The sequence below is a fragment of the Coregonus lavaretus genome, assembly GCF_964263955.1.
Source record: "Coregonus lavaretus genome assembly, chromosome: 36".
NCBI classification, from domain to species: Eukaryota; Metazoa; Chordata; class Actinopteri; order Salmoniformes; family Salmonidae; genus Coregonus; species Coregonus lavaretus.
In genome coordinates this window covers 18,397,278-18,422,665 of record NC_140023.1, presented here as the reverse complement: position 1 = coordinate 18,422,665, position 25,388 = coordinate 18,397,278, and the positions used below count along the sequence as shown (strand labels likewise).

Sequence of the window (25,388 nt, the reverse complement as noted above, 5' to 3'; positions counted from 1 at the left end):
AACTACAGTATAACGGAGATGCAGCCCTTACATTGAGCCACCTTTGCCGTGACCATGCATGGTCCTATCTTTGGCATGTATGCTACAGCTGAGCACATTGATGCAGTGCTTGTCACATATGCAGGCAGCTCTGTAACAGAAATTGATCCATACTAGTTTCAGTTCATAATCTAAAAAATATTGTGTTCCGAAATGGAGGATTAAAGATATGATTATCTAATACCTTTATTCTAAACAATATTGGAAGATTTGGGGTTTACCAAAGTAACCCCATACTGTAAAGTGAGAAGTTTGACATGCATTTAGGCAATTTGTGCACATCTGTGCAGCACACCACTGGAAATAAGCCTCACAAACAAGGTTTCAGACCTCTGGCAAGCTGTACAGCCTACAAAACTATAGCCACAATGTATGTAACCACTTACAATGCACTTTTACTTCACAAAATATCTACTGGCAAAAGGCTGTGGTCTCATGTTGTAGTGTCAATGCACTTTACCAGCACCACCTACTGGGCATGATCCATATTCCCTTAGGGGCTAAAGAGGAATCCCATCTATGTGCATGGGAAATTATGTATGCCTAACACATTTGTAAAAACATACGTTGGTAAGCATGTTATTGGCAATGATCTGCACCCTCTTTTCATACATTATCAATATGGACAATGAGCTTCCATTCAAAATAATTTATTTGGCAAATTAAATGACATTGGTTGAGCAAGGTTTTAAACAACACATAGAGTAAATAAACAAAACAGTTGAGGCCATACTCCGAAGATCTGACAGTGAGCAAAAATTCACAGATATGGGATCATTGGCAATAGAGTATTACCCACAGTCAGTGAAACAGAATAGAAATAATTATTCAGTGACAGAGTAATGACTATTATGAAAGACAGAGAACAGCAATATCCTAGGATAGACTGTCCCTGGCTTAACATAGCAAGTACATAAATTCCCCTCATGTATAGATTGTTTCCTTATTCTATCCACCTTCCACTGAACGTTCAGAAAGAAAATCATATCTTCATTGTTTAGTGGCCTTACCTTTTCTGAAGAGAAGACTGATCTCCCAGCAGGCATTGTCGAACATGACATTATGCAGAAACTTCAGATATGGTCTTTGCCATACCTTTGCTCTCAAGTCCAATCACTTGCTCTCAGAATTCTATAATTAATTATTACAGTAATATTGTATAACTATGAGCCAAAAGCCTTATTCATGCTGCCCTCAGCTTTGCCATACTACCTATACACAGGTAAGTGCCAAAATAAAGGAAACACCAACATAAATTGTTTTAATAGGGCGTTGGGCCACCACAAGCCGCCAGAACCGCTTCAATGCGCCTTGGCATAGATTCTACAAATGTCTGGAACTCTATTGCAGGTCAGCCTAATTGTACACACACACACAGAGACGTGTATCATTAAATTTACTTAATCAAGGACCTGATCACAATTAAAGTGAATAAATAATAAAATCAAGTTATTTAACACAAATCAAAAACATTTAGTTAATTCACACAATTAGAAAGAACACCTATGTACATACATAAATACATATAACATTGTTCAGTTCATTTCAGAATTGGCCGTTGCAGCCACTGAGGTTTTTCTTCAGAATTCCTTTCGACTGCAAGGGGCATACCATAGTGATGCTTTATGGTTACAATGTCTGATTACAAGGTCTGAGAAATAATAGAGAAAATGTTGTGGTCACTGAAATTTATTTGAACTCTACTTTAGCAACAACAGGTAAAGGACAACCAGTTTTTTTATTACATTTTCACTAACTTACACAGAATAATATTGAGCATAGTACTGTCAGTGAACCAATGGAAAGTTTTAAAAAATAATAATGAGTATCTATATCCACATCTTCTTTTCTGGAGGGTGCTGTAAAGAGTGACAGATATTACATTGTGCAATTGTCAAAGAAAGCATTGTTCAGATATCTTTTGGTCCATGCTGCACTACCTTACCAAATTCTGTTTTCTTCTTAAACGTGAGTTCTCTTGTTCCTGTATTAAAATACCTTTCAATCATTTAAAGAGAAAAGAACAAATTGCTTAAGAGTCTGAAGGTGAATATACCAAAAACCATAGTAATCAATAAACATGGTACAGTACATTACCTTTTAAGAAGTAAAGAAAGGTTTTGATGAATGAAGAAGTATAATTCTCAACACAAAAGGCTTGCAGAACAAGCTTCTAAAGTTCTGAAGAGGCATCACTTAATACAAAAGTCAAGTCTTTTAGTGGAAGTTTCACTCCATTCAAATTTGAGCTGCCTGCTAGGGCCACCAAGTTAACAGGGCTTAGTTTCCGAATCAGCAGTATTTGTGTGGGTTACTACTTGTTCCCGTCTAATGTACACCCTAATCCCATCAACTACCTAAAAACAAAATCCCCCTCCAACGGCCTTCTGTCTAGTGGAGTTTGTTACTCAAGATTAAAATCAAACAGGTCTAAACCCAGCACTTCTGTAGGGAGATCCAGGGTCTCTGTTGAGAAACCCAAAGTATCTGATGGGTTATCCAGTTGTACGGGGGCATCCTCAGGAGTCTCTTCCTTGGGCTGCGGGTCAAACCCAATCTCAGTCTCCATTGACTCCTGAGTGTCGGTTTCAACGGTGTTACTGTTGTCAAGAGCTGGGAGCTCGGGTTGGGTTTGTGGTGTTTGTGGGGCCAAGGCTTCGCTGTTCTTTGAGTCATTCGGTGCAGCTTTGGACTCTACGACTGCTTTAGTGGCCTGCGGGTCAAACCCACTCTCAGTCTCTATTGACTCCTGATTGTTGGTTTCAACTGTGTTACTGTTGTCAAGAGCTGGGAGCTCGGGTTGGGTTTGCTCCATTTGTGAGGCCGTAGTCTCCAAGGCTTCGCTGTTCTTTGATTCATTCGGTGCAGCTTTGGACTCTACGACTGCTTTAGTGGCCTGCGGGTCAAACCCACTCTCAGTCTCTATTGACTCCTGATTGTTGGTTTCAACTGTGTTACTGTTGTCAACAGCTGGAAGCTCGGGTTGGGTTTGCTCTGTTTGTGGGGCCGTAGTCTCCAAGGCTTCGCTGTTCTTTGAATCATTTGTTGCAGCTTTGGACTCTACGACCGCTTTAGTGGCCGTGGCAGTGCTGGTGATGGATGTGGTACTGGCTGTGGTACTGCTGCTATAAAATATGTCAAATAAATCTTGGGCTTTTGCGGCAGCTAGATTAGACTTGGGCTTTTCTGATTTGTTCATCACCTCACTTGGGGGTCTCTGCATGAAAGGAGGGGGTGTGACCATCACAGGGACATTCTGCTCACTCTCAGGGACTCCTGGTGCAGATACATCAGACTTCATGGTCATCATGGTCAGGGGAGGCAGGGGAGTCTTGAACTCGGGCATCACTGCTGAAGGAGTGGATGTGGGGGCTTGACTAAAATACTCTGTTGTGGAAGCTTTCTTTTCGTCTGGTGTAGAAGTGGGATCTGGCTTCTCGGTACCATCTTCTGACTTTTTCAAATCTACTTCCTCACCACAGAACGCCTTGGAAATGATGTCTGCTGCCAGTACCGGGTCCTTTTTAGGCTGGTTCTGTATGACAGGAAGAGGAGTCACTCCACTGGCACCGGGTGGTCTGATAGAGAGGAAGGTGTTGAGAGGGGCCGGTTTAGCATATACCCAGGGCCCAAGTCCAGAGGGCTTTCTCAGGACCATGGAAGGAGCAGGGAGGTTTGGGCGTATTTTCCCGGAGTTGAAGGGTACCCATGCATTAGTTGGGGAGATGACCGTCTTCCCCGACAGTTTGATAGCAATGTTCTTGGCTGCAGCCAAGGACTTTGAAAATGCATCTGGGTCGTCATCCTCTTCAACCTCATCTTCCTTCAGGAACTCAGCAGCCACTCTCTCTGCCTCCTTCGCAAGCTCATTCTCTTGTTTTTTTTTCCAGCTGAACTTACCGAAGGTAGATGGAGCCTTTGGCTCCACTTTGGCAGTTTCCTCACTTTTCTTGCGCAGCTTTGCTCTCAATGCTGGATTAGGCCCACAGAACACTTTTGGAGGCTCACTGGGCTTCTCAGGCTCAGACTGCTTTCTAGATCCTGACTTTTCCTCCCTTTGACACCCACCCTTCTCTTTCCGTGATTGTCTTTCCTCCTTTTCATTCTTAGGTTTCCCTTCCTCCCTCTCTGATCTATACCTCTCCTCCTCTTTCTTGCTGCATTTAGGATTGGGCTCTTTCCACTTACCATATCTGGACCGCTCTTCCTCTTCCTCCTGCTCATCATCCCTCCAACTAAACATGGGTCTCTCCTCTACCCTGCTAAACCTAGGCCTGTCTTCATCCTCTCTACGGTTTTTGAGCCGCTCTTCCTCTTCCCTGCGATTTCTGAACCGCTCCTCCTCATTGCCATACTTGTATCGCTCCTCCTCCTCCTTCTTACTGTACTTGGGTCTCTCTCCTCCCTCCTTGCCATGTTTGTATCTCTCCTCCTCCTCTCTCTTGCGGTACAAATACCTCTCTTCTTCCTCCTTTTTGCTGTACTTGGCCCTCTCCACCTCATCCTCCCTCTTGTTATATTTTAACTTCTCCTCCTCTTCCTTTTTGCTGTGCTTAGCCTTCTCTTCTTCCTCCTTCTTGTGTTTGGACTTCTCCTCCTCCTTTTCCTTGTCCTTTTTGCTGCGTTTAGGTTTCCCTTCCTCCTTCTCTTTGCTCTTTTTGGACTCTTCCTCTTCGTGTTTACGTTTAAGCTCAGAGTGCTTTTTGTCACTAACTTCCAACGTGAGTCCAGCCTGACGATCCAGGTTCCTTCTCTGTTCGTAGAGCGGATACTCATACATTCGTTTCTGGCAGAAGGACCAAACAAATATGCAAGTCATTAGAGTGAAATGTAAACTAACTGTCCCAAAATTTGACTTAAAGGGAACATTCCACCCAAAAACACATTTGTTTCCTTACCTTGTAAGCAGTTTATGGACAAAGACAGAGTGCAATATATGATTTGAGTTTGTTTATCTAGCCATTGACACCAAACACTAACATTAGCATTTTCAAATCAAAAACAATTGTAAGCCAATGTAACCAATATTAGCATGTTTTCAATGTCATGCCCAAAATTCTCTCAACTTCAAACCAAGTCATTGAACAACACAATCTAGAGACTTTGGGAGACTTTTAGAAAATGCCTAAGTTTGTGACAGTGGCTAGGTGAACAAACAAAACTTGGTTTGCAGATTACTTGAGGAAACAAATATATAATTTTGTAATTATATAGGTGAAATATGGCTGTGTTTGAATACCCATACTGACATACTGTATACTAGACACTTAATGAGTATATACTCCATACTATTAGTTCATTTTCGTATACTTGTAAATGAACGGTATCCTTTCAGTTGAGCGTACTAGCGCTTCGCCTGTCTACCGGAAGTTGATGCTGTTGCTATGCAACTTCTTGCTAGCTTGTTAGCATAGCTAACAAATTACTAGCTAGACATCTTACGACTTCATTAACAATGTCCATTGAGAACGCTCAACGACTATACCACTTAGCTAAGAATGACGTAAATAATCAAATCAATAAACGTTGGGTAGTTAGATAGCATATAGTTAATATACTGGCAAGTTCGATGTATTAGTCGCCAACTAACGTTAGTTAGGTAGCTAGCTAACATACAAGCAACTGCTGTAATGATATGCCGTGTGGTCGTAAGGCTAGCGTAGCTAAGAAATTGTCAGCCAACATAGCGTGTAACGTAACTTATTTGAAAAGTAATTACTTTATCACATTGCTCAACATTTTCTTAACATTTGTCATAATTTGTTAAAGTAATGAATTTGTATCCACTCTGGTCAGACATATTTTCCGCCATTTCTTTTCAAATCTGAAAATGTTGCTCGAGCCTGCCTGGAGTGCCAAAAGGGCAAGATTTGTGGGACTATTTTGTTATTTCCATTGCACCAGAAAGCTCAATCAAGCACATTTTACATATTATTTCAGATACCATTTGTACATAGGTCTGCAAAGTAGAGAATAAAAGACTACTGTGTGCACAAAGCAATGACAACAAATTCAGTAGTAGTGTTCAAGACATAACTTGAGGACAATGCATGACAAAAGCATTCCCCAAACAAAGCCTTAGGGTACTTTTGATCAGGATCCTGGAGCATTTGGTACCCTGATGTTTGAAACACAAACAAACCTTTGCTGAAATGAATCCTGGACCTACGTGAGTAGTAGGTCGAAGATCCAGGACCAGAGTGCCAGGTATTGTGACACAGCAGCACGAGTTGCATGGCACTTTTTAACCCGTTGTAAACAAGCTAGCTTGCTAACATCATGTAGAATGTGCGTCTTGCAAATCGCACCCTGAAACAGTTATTTTAAAATCTTGTGAAAGCAAAACATTTTGTAGAACTCTCCCAAACGCTCCAGGAATCCAAACCAGAGTACCGAATTTCAGATGAAAACGCCCTTAATGTAGTCATGGTGAAATAATGCCCTACTCCCAACTAGTAATGGCCTAACCTTGTATTTCTCATTGTGAGATTGACCCGTGGCATGATCTTCAGCGCAAATCGCATCCCCGCAAAACTCCTCGCACAGCTGGCAATAATATCCCCTCACTGGCACCAAAAACTCAGATCCTATAAGAGAAAAAGAGAGACGTTTTTAGAAACACCTAATGGCCACATGGAACAATCACTGATTTTTACCTTTACTGTGCTCTCCATGGAAGAAAACCTGTTGTAAAAGTAGATAGTCATTACATTTAGGTCCATTCCAGTAAACATACATAAGCACATAACATCAACATATATACCATATCATAAGTATTCACCCCCCTTGGAAGTTTTCAAAATAAATTACATTACAAAGTGGGATTGAAATGGATTTAATTGTGATTTTATGTCATTCATCTAGACAAAATACTCCTTAGTCAAAGTGAAAAGAAAATTCTACAAATGCTTACAAATGAATAACAAAAATAGTAATTGCATAAGTATTCACCCCCTTGGTTTAGGAAAGCCTACATTAGTTAATGAGTAAAATTTGCCTTACAAATCACATAAGTTGCATGGACTCACTGTGTGTAAAATAGGGATTGACATGATTTTTGAATGACTACCCCTTTCCTCTGTCCCCCATACATACATCTGTAAGTTCCCTCAGTCAAGCATAGAATTTTAAGCACAGATTCAACTACAAAGACCAGGGAGCTTTTCGAATGCCTCATAAAGGGCAGTGATTGGTAGATGGGTAACAATAACAAAATCAGACACTGAATATCTCTTTAATAATTATGCTGTGGATGATGTACCAAACCACCCAGACACAACAAAGACAGTCATCCTTCTGAATTGGGCTGCAGGACAGGAAGGAAACTGCTCAGGGATGTCACCATGAGGCCAATGGTGATTTTAAAACAGCTACAGAGAGTTCAATGGTTGTGATGGGAGAAAACTGAGGACGGATCAACAACATTGCAGTGACTCCACAATAATGACCTAAATGACAGAGTGAAAAGAACAATATAAATATACAGAATAAAAATATTCCAAAACATGCATCCTGTATGCAACAAGGCACTAAAGTTATAGTGCAAGAAAACACAGCAAAGGAATACACTTTTTGGCTCAAATGCAAAGCGTTATGTTTTGGCCAAATCCAACACATCACTGAGTAACTGCCTGGTTATTTTCAAGCATAGTGGTGGCCGCATCATGGTATGGGTATGCTTGACATCAGCAAAGACTGGGGAGTTTTTCAGGATAAAAAGAAACAGGATGGAGCTAAGCACAGGCAAAATCCTAGAGGAAAACCTGATTCAGGCTGCTTTCCACCAGACACTGGGAGATGAGACAATAACCTACAATACAAGGCCAAATCTACACTGGAGTTGCTTACCAAGAAGACAGTGGATGTTCCTGAGTGGCCAAGTTAGTTGACTTAAATATACTTTAAAATGTATGGCAAGACTTGAAAATTGATGTATAGCCATGACCCCGAACACCTTGACAGAGTTTGAAGAATTTTGAAAAGAATAATGGGCAAATATTGCACAATCCAGGTGTGCAAAGCTCTTAAAGACTTACCCAAGAAGACTCACAGCTGTAATCGCTGCCAAAGGTGTTTCTAACATGTATTGACTCAAGAGGGTGAATACTTATCTAATCAAGGTATATTAGCATTACATTTTCATACATTAAAAAAATAAAATTATTTTGACATTGACTAAATGTATTTTTTGTAGATCGTTGACAAAAAAAAAATACAAATCCATTTTAATTCCACTTTGTAGCACAAAATGTGAAGAAATCCAAGTGGGTGCATACGTATGATACTCACTGTAGACATTTGTAATTGACTAAAGGTTGCCCAAAATATGATCCCCTTTACATTGCATATAAAAATCAATTTTTATTTCTTACTTCTTATGCATATTTTATATTCAATGTCTGCAAACTGTGGCAGTAAACGATTGCTAACATTTAACAGTACATAATAAATATTTCGAAAAGGGGAAAAATACAAAACAGAAATTTAAGTTTGTACCTTTAGCAGGTTTAGTCATTTTCTCTCCTGAAGAGTGAATCTTATTCTTCTCATTGTTGGAGGAACTTGAAGCCCACGGTCGATTGTAAGGATCCTGAGTCTGCAAAGTGGCAAAACAAAAAAATGCATAACCAATCTGCTGTAAAAATACAAGGGACTGAACAGTTCAAATGAAAAAAATTTACGTTGGAAAAGGTAAAGGAAATCAGACCAGTGATGGGGGGACAAAGAACGGGAACAGGAGACAGCACTCATGATAGTAAACAAAAGCTCTTCAATTCACTGAGTATGACTTAATATCCAAGAAGGGTACAGCTGCAGCCGATCAGTCCTGAGCTCTGTGCTCAAGAGATCCTTGCCAAGAACAGCCAATAGGCTTTCAGCATCACATTCAGGAGTCTGCTGCATTCCTTTTCAAGGTAGCTAACTAACTAGCTAGCTGACTTCATAGGTAACAGAGCCTGTAAAGAGATGAGTCCATCTGAGTGTTTATTAGAAAGCAATTTAAATATAAAGTTACATGTAAACTCGACTAGCTATCTATCATACCTTCACCAAACCATTCACACTATGCTAGCTAATAATGTATTATAAAAACGGTAGTTCTGGCCATGCAATCTTATTGTTCATCTTGCGCTCCAGCCATGCTGGTAACTGCAAGAACAGCACGGCTACCTGACCACTTTCACTCGCAAAATGTATTAATAAGACTTCTACATTCAGCAACACTGTAGCTAGCTTACGCGTTTGTTTACTGAGTAGCTTAGCAAGGACGGTTTGGTTGTTCTCTGTAGTCTGTACCGTATGTGACTGGTTCTACAGCAGAACTCCTGAGCACGGAACTGCTGAAGCTGGAGTCTTATTGGAACATTATACAAATAGTACACAAACCTTTCGGTGAGATTTGCTGTGCAAGTGCGTGAAAAAATCGAACATGGAACCACAGGTGACATTGCAGCTTTTGCACCAGTGGTTCCCAGCATCATAGTATTCAAACAGGTCTGCTGGAGTCTCGGGAGGCTGGGTACTGACGGGGGCTTTCTTCTTCGGTTTTCCAGGAGAGGCTCTTGAAGACGATGATGCTGCCTAATGAAGAACAGAAGTTGCACGAGTCAGCAAAAGAGCTAAATAAGCCTAGAGGAAGCAGACAAAAAAAAATACAGAAAGACAGTGTTAAAAATTAAAACAGACGTTCAATAAAGAAAATTCTACGATGATCCCCAAACACTGAAGTTTTCAAAATGTCTTACCTTGGCGACATAGGCGATCTGTGTTCCAGCCTTGAGGGAGTTACTCGTGAGTTATCAGAGAATCCTGTTTAATGCTAATATCGGACTCATATCGTCGTATCCTTGTACGCTAATCTCCACCAATTAATGGTCAAAATCACATTTTAAGTACTGATCTGTGAGCAGAGCAAAGCAGTCGAGAGAAATAGACTCAATGAGTGCTGTTCACAGACCATGAGTGTAGAGAGGGAAAACCTCAAGTATGATATTTCAAGAGATTTACTTGTTTACCAAGTTTTCCATACTGTACACTGCTCTCTGCTCCTCTTTTTTGTATGGTCATAAGCCCAGTATACATGATCCAAGTTAAGCGCTAAGACACAGGCAATTAGAAAAATCGGGAAAATAATATATTGCTGATTTATTGGAGCACTGAACCATGTCGGGCGCCGTAGTTTAAAAACTCCATGGAGTTAGTGATAAAACCATGACGTCATATCTGAATTCCTACAAGTTTACGCGCCGTCGCCATTAAAATCCATTTGACTTTTAAGATACCACTCTGCTCTACTGTAAAGATGAAAATGTTCAATTTTGGTGTATTCTTGTCTTCAAACGATATGTTTTCCATATTCAATAACTTCTATTTAAATTGAATACCCTATGATTACGTTTTTGAACAAGAAATTATAGATGAGTGATCACCCTATTAACATGTTATTTTAATTTTTTTTTTTTTTATAAAGAATTAGAGCCAATGGAAAGGATTAAAACAGTCCACATAACTAGGATCCCTCTCTGTATGCAAAGTATTCATCCCAACTAATCTCTGATCTCCTACCTACATGTTGATTGTGAAAATGCTTTCATGAAATGACAGTTTCCAAACAACTGGGGAGAAAGATGGCAATCTTTCAATTTATGAATGTAAATACTCTAAATCCAAGCTTCTAACACAAACATCTTACCTGAGTTTGGCATCTCCAGAAACTCTTTTAGAGAAAAAGTTTGACATGGTTGTGGTCTTTCATAAACAACAAATACTGTTAACTCCTAGAAATATTGTAAAATGTAGGAAGAGACCCCTAAGCTTAATCCCAACTGTTGGCCATATGAAAGTGAACAGCTCCCACCTAGGTTGCAGGTATAAAACACATTCATTTGTAAACATGCATGAATTTGCAGACCAGTTATGAGATCAGTTGGGTCAGACATTGGCATACAAAGAGTATTAAATCGAGGAGTCAAACTCTGCCTCTTGGGCAACACCAACATATGACAGAGCACACGGTTCATCCAGGTTAGATTGAGTAGTTGCACCAACATTGATTAACCCCATATATGATGTATAAGCAGAAGGCTGAATGCCAGGTATTCAAAGTAAATACTGCTTACTGGTATTTAATGGATCAGACAAGGGCAAGTAGACATTTAAATCCAAACCAGCCCTTTAGAATAGTTATTCAGGAAGTCATTTAGACTCATTCTAAAATAAAGCAAAGGCTTCATGTGAATTTCTACAAAATAATTACGTTTCTGCAGCAATTAAGGTTTTACCAGTACTTCAGCTCTCTGGCTTGTGCCTGGAGCAGCTTACGGAATTCTACCTTAGCAGAAGCATGGGCCACAGGTGATTTCTCTCGGATGTGCGCACGCTCCTTTTTCTTCTCCTTCTCTGGAGGTGGTGGGTGTGTTGGCTGCTCAAGGTCCCTAGAAGCCCTACCCTCTCGCCGGGGCTTGTCAGTTGGTTGTAGACCGAGAATGAGAGCCACCTTGTCGAGCTCGGATCTTTTCTTCTCTGCTACCTCGTGCTCTTTGCGGAGCTCAGCAATCTGAGTCATGACCTCTTCCTGCAGCCGACTGATCTCGGACAGTAACGGGTCCTTATGGCCATCCTTTTCACGCCGCTTTTTGCGCAGAAGCTCCCCTACAAAGACAATACATGTTTTATTCAACTGTGCAAAAACAGAATGAACATTTATACATTAAAATACGAAGATCTATAGGAAAGGAATGAGATGATTGAAGTACCTTGCTGTTTCCGCAATCTCTCCAGTTCCTTCATGAGATAATCTTTCTTTTTCATGCGGATCTCTCTGTCTCGTCTCAGTTTTTCCCGTTCTTCAAGAACCTATAGAATGAAGGAGAATCATGAGAGAACTAGTGTATGGAAAGAGAACAAAACAAGCGAAAACAGTGTCAAATGACATTTGAATTGAAGTGGATAGCTGAATGCCCTACCTTTTGTTTTTGGCTTTCATTATTTCGCTCTTCTAAAACCCTCCTGTCCTTGCCATTATCTTGAGGGGCCATATTGGATGATGCTATATAGGAAGAATGTACAGAATTAGACAGGAGTTAAGTGCTGCAGTTTCATTGATCACAAGAAAATATATATATTGATGGGGAATGAACAAGTAATTAAACATTCACTTATTCTATGCCATCAGTTTATTCTCACCCTTTCGATCACCCCCCTGGTGCAACTCTGGCTGGATGACTTTAAGGTATGGTCTGTCAAAAGGCGGGACGTTCGGAAAATCTTCAATGGGAGATTGAGGCGGCATGCCCATAGATGGAGGTGGGTACATGGGCCACTGTTGGGGCATGTAAGGCCAGTTCCCATACTGCCCATAGCCAGGAGGTGGATAGTTGGGCGGTACCAGACCATGCGCCTGGGCTTGGGCGTAGGCAGGCATGGAGAGAGATGGGTGGGCGGGTGGCACTGGAGTAGTTTCAGGGGCTTGTGAAGCCTTTTGCCCCCAGCTACTGTCCTCAGTCCTCACCTCTCTGGCGCCTCGAATCTTCCCATGGGTGCTGTGCCTGTCAGATGGGGGTGACTTCTTCCGGCTCCTGCTGTCATCACGGCTGCTGCTCCGGCTCGGGCTGTGGCTACGACTGCTAGAGCTGCTCCCACTGTGGCTCCTACGCCTGCCCCTGCTCCCGTCTGAGCTTCCTGAAGAGTCACGGCAACCCCGCCTCTTGCCAAGTCGACGGGAGTTTTTTATTGGAGGGGGCCTCTTTCCATGCAGACGCTCCTGAGTCCTGGCAGCCATCTTGCTGATCTCCGTCACCCCCAGGTCCAACCCAATGGTTTTGAGGAGGTCCTGGATCTTCTCGTACTCCTCCACGTCTTGCTTCTCCTTCCCTTCCAGTGGCCCTGTTCCTGGTGGGTAGTCATTAGGCTCTTCAACCTTGATATTATGGTCAGGGGTGGCAGAGGACCTGCTTTGATGCCGATACCTCATGTCCACCTGTTGCTGACGAGAGCTTCTCGGATCGACAATACCAGGATGGCCCTCTAGGTGCGGTGAGGCGCCATAGCGTGCTGGCTCACTCATAATATCACCATAGAGCTCTGACAGACTGTGCTGACGGGGAGCTTCTGCTGGAGCTCTGCCCCGCTCTACATCATCTTCATCTCCATAAAGGAACTTCTCCTCATCGTCAATGTCTGGTACCCTCTTTTTCTCCTCCTGCGGTGCAGGTGCACCTCCCAACAGGTCAAGGATCCCTGCAATCCCACTGGGGTCCAGCCTACCCTGGGCCATGTGCGGGTCATCCCTCAGTTCCCCCAGCATGGTGGCCAACATGATAGGGTCCATGCCTTTCATAGCTGAGAGGAGACGCTCTGCCTCAGCCTCACCAGCAGGGTCAACTCTTGGCGAATTACTGTTCTGCAAAACAAAAACAAAAGAATGATTACCAAATTAATCATGAATAGTAATTTGGATAAAGAAAAGCCTTGTGGGATGACAGGGTTAGAGTGAGTATAGAGATGGGTAATACATTACACAGCTATATGCAACATAATTAATTTAACATAGTAATAAAATGACATTGTCCCCTACCTGCACATATGAGGGGGAGTCAGTCTCAGAGTCCATGCGCCTCTTCAGGATGGACTTTGTGGGAATATTCAGTATGTCTTCCATCTCTTTGCGGCGACGGGCCAACTCCAGCTCCTTGAACCCGCTCGTCTTCTTTATCTTATCATCATCTCCCCTGCTGCTCCTGCTACTGCTGGTGCTACTAGTACTGATACTGCGGCTCCTGCGTTGACCAACACTCTTTGCTCTGCTCTGTGCTCTGCTCATACTGCGGGCCCGACCATAGCTCTGGCCACGACTCCCGCTCCTGCTTCGGGACCTGCATGGCGGACGACTCTTGCTCCGCCCCCCCATTTCAGGGCTTTTGCTTCGGGCCCGGCTTTTGCTCCGTCCCCTCATTTCAGGGCTGCGACTTCGGGCCCGGCTTTTGCTCCGTCCCCTCATTTCAGGGCTGCGGCTTCGAGCACGGCTTTTGCTCCGTCCCCTCATTGCAGGACTGCGGCTTCGAGCACGGCTTTTACTCCTTCCCCCCATTGCAGGGCTGCGACTTCGAGCACGGCTTTTACTCCTTCCCCCCATTGCAGGGCTGCGACTTCGAGCACGGCTTTTACTCCTTCCCCCCATTGCAGGGCTGCGACTTCGAGCACGGCTTTTACTCCTTCCCCCCATTGCAGGGCTGCGACTTCGAGCACGGCTCTTGCTCCGTCCCCCAATTCCCGGGCTGCGACTACGAGGACGGCTTCTCCCCCTGCTGGGACTCTGCCGCCTGGGGCCACGGTCATCAGGGCCGTCATAACTGGACCTCTTTGGCAGGTAAGGAGGGTAGTCTCTTGAGGGTAGCCCTACCCCAGGTGGTCCAGTCAACTCATTGCCCACAGTGATTACCAGATTGTGGTCAGTGGGGATGCCACCACGGGGAGGAGATGGAGATCTCTAATGACAGAAATAGATTTGTAATGAATTTCCTTAAAAACTGTAATCAGTTTCATAACACTGCATTATTTTCGATTTTGAAATGATTAGACAGCATTTTGTGCAATTGAAGCATTGCTCCAGTAAAAAGGAAATACGAGCCAGTGCAAGGGAACAGACTAACTTCCAATCCCAATGTTTTTTTTTAAAATGGCACCTGCACTTGTAGCTAACGTTAGCTAGCTAGCTAACAATTTAACCAGTATCTGGGCAGAGGAGGAGAATGAATATGACGAGTCTCCTCACTAGCCCAGTGAGCTACCATTCATTTTCCCATTAGACAGCACTGCAAACGTTATGTCAAAATACGTACGTTACTATGGAGTTTTGGTGCGTAACTGATATGTACTTCCAAAAAAAGGTCTAAATAAACATTTACACGCAACCAAAAACCATTGTCTGGAAATAATCTGTCTTGTTTTTGACCAAGTCCGCATGTGCCAAATCCACCTCTTCGGCACCAATACAAATCACTCATTACTGCCATGCACAGGTCTGCACAGTATCCCGAAAGTTCATTTATTTTATTTCCTACAACCAGGCCTGCCGGAAAACGTGTGGCGAGGCGGCATTTGCCACAGCACTTTTCAATCAGGAGGCAGCGCCACACCACTTTGGCTTTATACTGAACAAAAATAAGTTCATTAGTTACCAGCCTCAGAAATTGCAGCCCAAATAAATGCTTCACAGAGTTCAAGTAACAGACACATCAACATCAACAGTTCAGAGGAGACTGTGTGAATCAGGCCTTCACGGTCAAATTTCTGCAAAGAAACCACTACTAAAGGACACCAATAATAATAAGAAGAGACTTGCTTGGGCCAAGAAACATGAGCAATGGACATTAAGCCTCTGGAAATGTGTCCTTTGGTCTGGAGTCCAAATTTGAGATTTTTTGTTCCAACCCCTGTGTCTTTGTGAGACGCGGAGTGGGTGAACGGATTATCTCTGCATGTGTATTTCCCACCATAAAGCATGGAGGAGGTGGTGTTATGGTATGGGGGTGCTTTGCTGGTGACACTGTCTGTGATTTATTTAGAATTCAAGGCGCACTTAACCAGCATGGCTACCACAGCATTCTGCAGCGATACGCCATCCCATCTGGTTTGGGCTTGGTGGGACTATCATTTGTTTTTCAACAGGACAATGACCCAACACACCTCCAGGCTGTGTAAGGGCTATTTTACCAAGAAGGAGAGGGATGGAGTGCTACATCAGATGACCTGGCCTCCACAATCACTCGAACTCAACTAAATTGAGATGGTTTGGGATGAGTCGGACGGCAGAGTGAAGGAAAAGCAGGCAACAAGTGCTCAGCATATGTGGTTGAGAGAATGCCAAGTGTGTGCAAAGCTGTCAAAGGCAAAGGGTCGCTATTTTAAGAATATAACATATATTTTGATTTGTTTAACACTTTTTTGGTTACTACATGATTCCATATGTGTTATTTCATAGTTTTGATGTCTTCACTATTATTCTACAATGTAAAAAATAGTAAAAATAAAGAAAAACCATTTTGAACGGTAGGGTACGCTGAACAAAAATATGAGCACAACATGTTAAGTGTTGGTCCCATGTTTCATCAGCTGAAATAAAAGATTTAGGAAATGTTCCATATGCACAAAAAGCTTATTTCTTTCAAATGTTGTGCACACATTGGTTTACATCCCTGTTAGCGAGCATTTCTCCTTTACTAAGATAATCCATCCACCTGACAGGTGTGGCATATCAAGAAGCTGATTAAACAGCACGAACATTACACACGTAAACATTGTGAACGGGACAATAAATGGACACTAAAATGTGCAGTTGTCACACAACACAATGTGGTCCTCTGTAGCTCAGCTGGTAGAGTACGGCGCTTGTAACGCCAAGGTAGTGGGTTCGATCCCCGGGACCACCCATACACAAAAAAAAAAATGTATGCACGCATGACTGTAAGTCGCTTTGGATAAAAGCGTCTGCTAAATGGCATATTATTATTATTATTACAATGCCACAGATGATTTTGAGGGAGCTTGCAATTGGCATGTTGAATGCAGGAATTTCCACCAGAGCAGTTGCCAGAGAATTGAAGACCTCCACATCCGGCTTCTTCACCTGCGGGATATTCTGTCTGTAATAAAGTCCTTTTGTGGGGAAAAACGCATTCTGATTGGCTGGACCTTACCAGGCCCACTCATGGCTGCGCCCCTGCCCAGTCATGTGAAATCTACAGATTAGGGCCTAATGAATTTATTTCGATTAACTGATTTCCTTATATGAACTGTAACTCAGTAAAATTGTTGAAATTGCTTCATGTTGCATTTATATTTTTGTTCAGTATAGTTTAATAAAATACACTGAGTATACCAAACATTAGGAACAACTTCCTAATTTTGAATTACAACTCCCCCTTTGCCCTCAGAACAGCCTCAATTCGTCAGGGCATGGACTCTACAAGGTGTCGAAAGCGTTCCACAGGGATGCTGGCCCATGTTGAATCCCATGCTTCCCACAGTTGTGTCAAGTTGGCTGGACGTCCTTTGGGTGGTGGACCATTCTTAATATATACGGGAAACTGTTGATTGTGAAAAACCCAGCGGCGTTGCAGTTCTTGACACAAACCGGTGCGCCTGGCACCTACTACCATAACCCATTCAAAGGCACTTACATTTTTTGTCTTGCCCATTCACCCTCCGAATAGCACACATACACAATCCCTGTCTCAATTGTATCAAGGCTTAAAAAACCTTATTTAACCTGTCTCCTCCCCTTCATCTACACTGATTCGAGTGGATTTAACAAGTGACATCAATAAGGAATCACAGCTTTCAGCTGGATTCACCTAGTCAGTCTATGTCATGGAAAGAGCAGGTGTTCTTAATGTTTTGTATACTCAGTGTATATTGACGCAAAGCGTAAAAAAAGCGGGGCAAAGTGCTGTTTTTTGTTGATGTTTTTTAACAAATTTGTCTCATGATTTGTCAACCCGTGCACAATTTCTCTGTCCTTCACATCGGAGTGCTGCTGCAGGCACTTTGCGTGTCTTGACCAATCAGGGCCGGGCACAATGCTCAAGGTGCGCGCTCCACTTTCCGCCTGTATTTATTTAGCAAGTCTGATAACACATCACTCCCGAAAGACAAGTTACAACTCGTACATAAATGTAGCAGCCTATACACCTAAATCAGTGGAGGCTGCTGAGGGGAGGACGGCTCATAATAATGGCTGGAACAGAGGGAAAATGGAGTGGCATCAAACACATAGAAACCATGTGTTTCATACCATTCCACTGATTACGCTCCAGCCATTAGCACAAGCCTGTCCTCCCCAATTAAGGTGCCACCAACCTACTGTGACCTAAACATTAGCGATCTGACACGCTGTATTGCATGGAACAAGTCTATTTTTTAGTCTGATCAACTGTAGACTACTAACAACAGCGGCTGCATAGTCTAGCCTACTATGCGGCCTGTCCCTCTGGCCAGCGTAAACGAAGCGATAATGTTGTGCATTTACAGTGCCTTTAGAAAGTATTCATACCCCTTGACTAATTCCACATTTTCTTGTGTTACTGTCTGAATTCAAAATGGATTCAACTGATTTTTTCCTCACCCATCTACACACAACACCCCATAATGACAGTGACATTTTTGCTAATTTATTGAAAATGAAATAAAAATATTGAATGTACATAAGCATTCACATCGATTTAAGTTAAAACTAACTAGGCCACTCAGGAACATTCATTGTCATCTTGGTAAGCAACTCCAGTGTAGATTTGGCCTTGTGTTTTAGGTTATTGTCCTGCTGAAAGGTGAATTAGTCTCCCAGTGTCTGTTGGAAATCAGACTGAACCAGGTTTGCCTGTGCTTAGCTCTATTCCGTTTATTTTTATCCTAAAAAACTCCCTAGTCCTTGCTCACATTTTTTGCAGTTTTACTTTAGTGCCTTATTGCAGACAGTATGCATGTTTTGGAATATTTGTATTCTGTACAGGCTTCCTTCTTTTGACTCTGTCAATTAGGTTAGTATTGTGGTGTAACTACAATGTTGTTGATCCATCCTCAGTTCTCCTATCAAAGGCATTAATAATAAATAATAATAATAAGCCATTTAGCAGACGCTTTTATCCAAAGCGACTTACAGTCATGCGTGCATACATTTTTTTTTTTGTGTATGGGTGGTCCCGGGGATCGAACCCACTACCTTGGCGTTACAAGCGCCGTGCTCTACCAGCTGAGCTACAGAGGACCACAAAATATAACTATTTTAAAGTCACCATTCCAAATCCCTGAGTGGTTTCCTTGCTCTCCGGCAACTGAGTTAGGAAGGACGCCTGCATCTTTGTAGTGGGTGTATTGATACACCATCCAAAGTGTAATTCATAACTTCACCATGCTCAAAGGGATATTCAATATCTTCTGTTTGTATTTTTACCCATCTACCAATATGTGCCCTTCTTTGCGAGGCATTGGAAAACCTCCCTGGTCTTTGTGGTTGAATCTGTGAATCAGTGACACAATCTCAATTTAATCCAGGCTGTGGATTTATTTGTTTGTTGAAAAAGTCAAGGGGTGTGAATACTTTCTGTAGGCACTGAATAGCCAATTTGTTTGTGAGAAAATATGTGAATGGGATTACATTTGGTTTATATTCAAACTTGGGTTGACTAGGCTACCTAGAGTTTTTCAATCCATCAAAATCATTAACTGGAATTAATTAAACAACAGCTGACAGACTATAAATAAATACAATTATTAGGCCTAAAGTTGCATAGGGCAGTACACCAAGCAAACCTGCATAAAGCAAGCTCAGCCCTATGAGTTTTATTGTCCAATCATGTTACTTTATCTGTGTCCGTGTATAGGAATCCCCTTAGCCCTTCTTCAAAATATCATTCATATGAACAAGTACAAGGTTGGTGCAGTTTGTCAGAGTTTTCATCCTCTCCAACGCCAGGAGTTTTTAAAAACCATGTGACCTAATTAATACAACCATGATCTGAACATAGCCCATATTAAACATTTTTAAAACAGATGAATCACATCATACCGTATAAGGTCCGGAGTTAGGTTACCAGATCAAGAAAAACTATGGGCACCAGAATGTTTTTTTTTCACCACACCACTCTGGGACCTGTGGTGCCACCTCTGCCTACAACAGTGTATAATGTCATATCAACCTGTTATTTCACAAGTGTTACATGGAATGCAATATAATAACATTATATAAGAAGACGAATGAGACAATAGGGTATGTTTTACAATTATTTAAGCAGGGGTGAAAGTAGATTTAATTTCTTCCCAGTACGCAACGACCTGTGTGCACCAAAAAAATTTTTTTTCACTAATAGTCAACATAGAACATAATAGCAGCTCAATTCATAGGCCTATGCTACAAATTAAACAAATGTTTAACATATCTGGTTAGTATGCTATATAATCAGTTACATGTCAATAACATATCCTAATATTTTCAATCTGATTACAATGATAAAATCACCAATGTCTTTTAAATTTGTTTTTTATATTTCTTTGTGAGTTGATTGGGGAAAAACGGCTTGCAATCAAGAGAAAACGTCGCTCTGAAAAAGTCTCAAAAGGTGGATAATGAAAATAGAAGTTTCAGGGAAGAATGGACAGAGAATTAGGCATTCTTACCATATTTCTCCAACGTCAAACCAGAGTGCCTTGTTTGCAATGAAACGGTTGCTGTTTGCAAATAATTAAATATTAGACATCCTTATGAATCTAAGCCTGGCACTTTCAAAAGTTACCTTTTCACCCAGAGACTCGACTGACCTAGAAAAATATAAGCTTCAACTGCTGGCTACTCGTCCGTTGCTTAACCCAACAACAGAAGTGCTTCCATAAAAGCTGCCAGGGTTTAAACATCTCTTTTCAGAAATGGAAAAGCTTTTTGTCTCCTCGAATATTCAAGGCCGCAGCTGTTGTAAAACATATTTTTTTCCTCTGTAAACAAATTAACAATAAACTTTCAGCGTGCTTATAGAGAACGGCACTCAACATGTACTGCCTTGACAAATGACTGATGATTGGTTGAAATAAATTGATAAGAAGATTATGGGAGCTGTACTGTTAGATTTCAGTGTAGCCTTTGGTCCCCTGTAGCTCAGTTGGTAGAGCATGGCGCTTGCAACACAAGGGTTGTGGGTTCGTTTCCCACAGGGGGCCAGTATGAAAAACGTATGCACTCTAACTATAAGTCGCTCTGGATAAGAGCGTCTGCTAAATGACTAAAATGTCAATGTAATACTATTGACCATAACCTGTTATTGAGAAAACTTGTGTTATGGCTTTTCAACCTCTGCCATATCATGATTCAGAGCTTTCTTTAATGGAAGCTTCTCTAATGTCAAACATGTAAAGTGTGGAGTACCGCAGGGCAGCTTTGTAGGCTCTCTACTCTTCTTATTTTTACCAATGACCTGCCACTGGCATTAAACAAAGCTTGTGTGTCCATGTTTGCATTAGCAACCACAGCTAATGAAGTCACTGAAATACTTAACACAGAGTTGCAGTCTGTTTTGGAATGGGTGGTCAATAATAAACTGGTCTTGAACATCTAAAACTAAGAGCATTGTATTTGGTACAGATCATTCCCTAAGTTCTAGACCTCAGCTGAATCTGGTAATGAATGGTGTGGCTGTTGAACAAGTTGAGACTAAATTACTTGGTGTTACCTTAGATTGTAAACTGTCATGGTCTAAACATATAGATTCAATGGTTGTAAAGATGGGGAGTGGTCTGTCTGTAATAAAGAGATGGGCTGCTTTTTTGACACCACACTCCAAAAAGCAAGTCCTGCAGGCTCTAGTTTAGTCTTATCTTGATTATTGTCCAGTCGTGTGGTCAAGTGCTTCAAGGATAGACCTAGTTAAGCTGCAGCTGGCCCAGAACAGAGCGGCATTTCTTGCTCTTCATTGTAATCAGAGGGCTAATATAAATACTATGCATGCCAGTCTCTCTAGGCTAAGAGTTGAGCGGAGACTGACTGCATCACTTCTTATAAGAAACAATGTGTTGAAAATCCCAAATTGTTTACATAGGCAACTTACACACAGCTCTGACACACACACTTAACCCACCAGACATGCCACCAGGGGTCTATTCACAGTCCCCAAATCCAGAACAAATTCAAGAAAGCGTACAGTATTATAAAGAGCCATTATTATATGGAACTCCATCCCATCTCATATTATTAAAATGAACAGCAAACCTGGTTTTTAAAAAATGATAAAGCAACACCTCACAGCACAACACCGCTCCCCTATTTGACCTAGATTGTTTGTGTGTATGTATTGATATGTATGCTACGTGTGCCTTTTTTAAATTGATGTAGTTCTGTCCTTGAGCTGTTGTATATTAATGTTCTGTATTGTCATGTTTCATGTTTTGTGTGGACCCCAGGAAGAGCAGCTGCTGCGTTCGCAAAACAGCTAATGGGGATCCTAAAAAAATACCAAGCTCAGCTTCAGAATGTCAGAGAGGAATCAATATATCTCCATATGCATCAGTCACTTCTTTTGTGGGCATTTTAAAGCTTGTTTCTAGTATAAGGCCCTTTTCTTTAAGAAAGGGTATGTCATACCCTCACTCAATTTGAGCCCTGGTTTTAACCAAACACCAAGCCAAGCCATTCCTAGACACGGATGTATTTAAGGAGTGCATGGTGACAGCATTGGAGGATTTGGCTATAAATGACAAATCTATGGATAGCATAACTGCATCTGTCAAACAGGTAGGCCTACCTCTTTTTTTTTTTATATAGGAAGAAATAGGCTCCAACAAAGCCCTCATGTTGTTAGTGAAGTCGAATTAAAATGAAGACAATTGTTGAAATGAATAACTTTTAGCACCATTTGCTGTCCACCTCTGATTATGCTGCAGCCGCTCCAAAGCTGATGTCTGCCCGCTTGACTTTTTGGTTGACTTTCTCCTGCACTCTCCCTCCTCATTAATAAGTATATGATTGAAAAAGTGTCTGTCTCATGACATTGTAATACATTTGGTCTCCAGTCTATGGGATACAGAAAAACCACATAGGCTACTACTCTTTCTACCGTAGGCTACATGATTTCTGTTAAAATGAATGTGATGCAGCGTTGGTGGAGCGCCACGTCTCTCCAACAGCACCCTGGAGAGGCGCACTGGGCACAGACAAGCAAATTATATTTTGCACACCTGCCTTTTATCATTGTTTTTGGGCAGAATAATGTGAGGCGTTATGCGTTGTTGGAGGTGCGTCTTGGTCAGTTTAGTTTGGAAAATGCCGCCCTCGTCAAACTGGGCAGCTACCTAATCCTGCATAATGGGTGTGCCGGCCGTGGGGCCTAATCAGAGAATTATATTTAGAATCCTTATTAATTCAATAGCATCTCTGTGGGCCTAGCCATACAAATTTGAGTTTTAAAAATGTATTACCTTTTATTGTGGCATAAACCCAACCAGTCATGAAGTTTTCATTTGATTGTCAAACAATCACTTCAAAGGGCACCTTTACTAGGTTACCCGTGCACGTTCATCCACTCGCAACTTATTTTCAACCTCCAAACAGTGGTGAATGGAGAGAGACATCTGTTACACAAAACACCAAAAAGTGTAATGACATTTGGCGATTGTCATTAGGCCAGAATTAATGCCTCCACTGCTGTCTGCGCGTGTCTCGGTGTCCGCCATTCATCTCTGCCTTGGCAAAATGTCTGTGTTCTTGTCGAACCACATTGCATTTTGGATTGTAGGGTGTCCACCCGTTTTCACTTGCTAATTTTTCCTGCCTCTGACATACGGTAATTATAAATAATGGGGTAGTAGCCTACAGTTTTCTTGACATTTGTTTTCATTATTGTGATAGGCTAATGTTTTACCGGTATGGCGTACCCCCACTATTTAGTTTGCCGGGACACTGTACCGGACCGCCTTACTTTCACCTCTGTATTTAAATAGATGAAGTAGACAAGAATATGTTTTTATAGTGATCTTTCTGAAGAGGTGGATTTGGCGCATGCGCACTTGGTCAAAAACAATACTTTTTTGGGGTGCTTGTAAATTTTAATGTAGACATTTTTTGGAAGTACATACCAGGCATGATGGCAGTACATGATGAAAGTTGCTCAGCGAAACTCCATATTTGGTGAGTAAAGAACGTATTTTGACGTTATAATGCTTGCAGAACTGTCTAATGGGAAAATGAATGGTAGCAAACTGTGCTAGAGAGGAGACTTGTCATATTCATTGTCTCCTACCATGCAAAGAAGCTTATTCATTACGCCAATTCTGTTGCAAAACGTTTTGTCCGTTGCTTGATTTTTTTTCTCCAACAGAAACCGTTTACTCCAAATTAATGTTTTGTGACGAAAACGAGAGTTTCTATTGGACAAATTAAAGGTAGACCCCGCCCAGTTTCCTTCAGTTTGGTTCTTAAACGATAAACTGTTTCCGTTGCAAGACGTAATGAATACACCCCAGATACTGGTTCAGCTAACAATAAACAGTGATCAAATGGTTATGCCAACTAGCCTCGTTACCCCCAACAATTATAGCTACATTTACCAATGTAATTAACTAGTGGTAGGCTGGTCAGGTAGCTAGTACAGTAAATTGCAAATAATTATTGCACTTACTTCTCTTTGGGGAGGGCCGCTGCCCCAGTATTCACCGCCTGGTCCTCTGCGACTTCCTGAACCGGCTGAAGGATACCTCCTACGCGGTGGAGAACGCCTGTACGGGTCTGGAGGTGGACCGTCATGGTAACTCTCAAACGGCGGTCTAGGCCTGCCTCTTTCTTCTCTAAACGGAGGCCGAGGATACGGCCGGCCAGGCGGGGGACCACGGCCCTCGTACGGCGGAGGATACCCTCCTCGAGGTGGAGGCCGACCACGATACATATTAATCTGTTAAATTTGACTTTCCCTATCAATTACAGACACTTACTACCGCATTGATTTTATACACATTGCCGTTTTCTATTACTTACTATCTCTCTGCAGTGGGTGATAACAACAAATTACAACTACCATGTAGCTATTTGAGTTTGTTTGACGAACGCAGCGCTCACCGTGTTGCGATTTCCGGCCTGCATGGACCAAAAACCTTGTCTTCTTCTTTCGTACATTGGCGGTCCGCCAACAAACGTGAAAGGTGCATGCCGCCACCTACTGTGCTGGAGTTTGTGGTCGACCACGGTTAGATTATACATAAAAATACAACAAAAACCTAAATCCTCCGAGTCCTACCAAATCCCATACTACTAAGAAAATAAAACAGCCATGCTAATTCCGACCATAGTCCGTAAAATAAGACACTCCTCCCCATCCCCAAAATATATACACACACACAGTGCATTCGGAAAGTTTTCAGACCCCTTGACTTTTTCCACATACCTCAGTTGGTAGAGCATGGCGTTTGCAACGCCAGGGTTGTGGGTTCGATTCCCACGGGGGGGCCAGTATGAAAAAACAAACAAAAAATGTATGCACTCACTAACTGTAAGTCGCTCTTAGAGCGTCTGCTAAATGACTAAATGTTCTTTGTTGAAGCACCCTTGGCAACAGAGATGTTCGATCGGGTTCAAGTCCGGGTTCTGGCTGGGCCATTCAGAGACTTGTCCAAAGCCACTCTTGCGTTGTCTTGGCTGTGTGCTTAGGGTTGTTGTCCTGTTGGAAGGTGACCCTTCGGCCCCAGTCTGAGGTCCTGAGCGCTCTGGAGCAGGCTTTCATCAAGGATCTCTCTGTACTTTGCTCCGTTCATCTTTGCCTCGATCCTGACTAGTGTCCCAGTCCCTGCCGCTGAAAAACACCCCCACAGCATGATGCTGC

The 25,388-nt window shown here is 42.2% G+C and overlaps 1 protein-coding gene across 2 annotated transcripts; it reads right to left on the bottom strand.

Moving 5' to 3' along the window:
• Positions 1-1,712: 1,712 nt before the first annotated feature.
• On the bottom strand, positions 1,713-24,676 carry LOC311110874 (zinc finger protein 318-like). 2 transcript variants are annotated; one of them, XR_014610731.1, is made up of 11 exons: positions 24,195-24,676; positions 13,616-14,527; positions 12,226-13,441; positions 12,006-12,088; positions 11,796-11,895; positions 11,372-11,691; positions 9,427-9,621; positions 8,536-8,635; positions 6,508-6,626; positions 1,985-4,825; positions 1,713-1,898 (listed from the first exon to the last, which is right to left on the bottom strand). XR_014610731.1 is itself a non-coding variant. In XM_084153480.1 (10 exons), the coding sequence occupies exons 1-10, from the start codon at positions 24,456-24,458 to the stop codon at positions 2,444-2,446; spliced, it is 5,691 nt and encodes a 1,896-aa protein (XP_084009606.1). In that variant the 5' UTR covers positions 24,459-24,676; the 3' UTR covers positions 1,713-2,443. The 2 variants fall into 2 exon arrangements, 1 of the variants encoding a protein (XP_084009606.1); XM_084153480.1 differs by having other exon boundaries at positions 1,713-4,825.
• Positions 24,677-25,388: the final 712 nt, after the last annotated feature.

What these genes read in the sequence shown, in the direction of transcription:
- LOC311110874 (XM_084153480.1), bottom strand. Translation starts at nt 24,458, where the DNA reads ATGTATCGTGGTCGGCCTCCACCTCGAGGAGGGTATCCTCCGCCGTAC. An exon ending in AATGACTAAACCTGCTAAAG is followed by an intron (nt 6,627 to 8,535) that starts GTACAAACTTAA and finishes TTTCTCTTATAG; the next exon opens with GATCTGAGTTTTTGGTGCCA. An exon ending in CTCACAATGAGAAATACAAG is followed by an intron (nt 4,826 to 6,507) that starts GTTAGGCCATTA and finishes TCCTTCTGCCAG; the next exon opens with AAACGAATGTATGAGTATCC.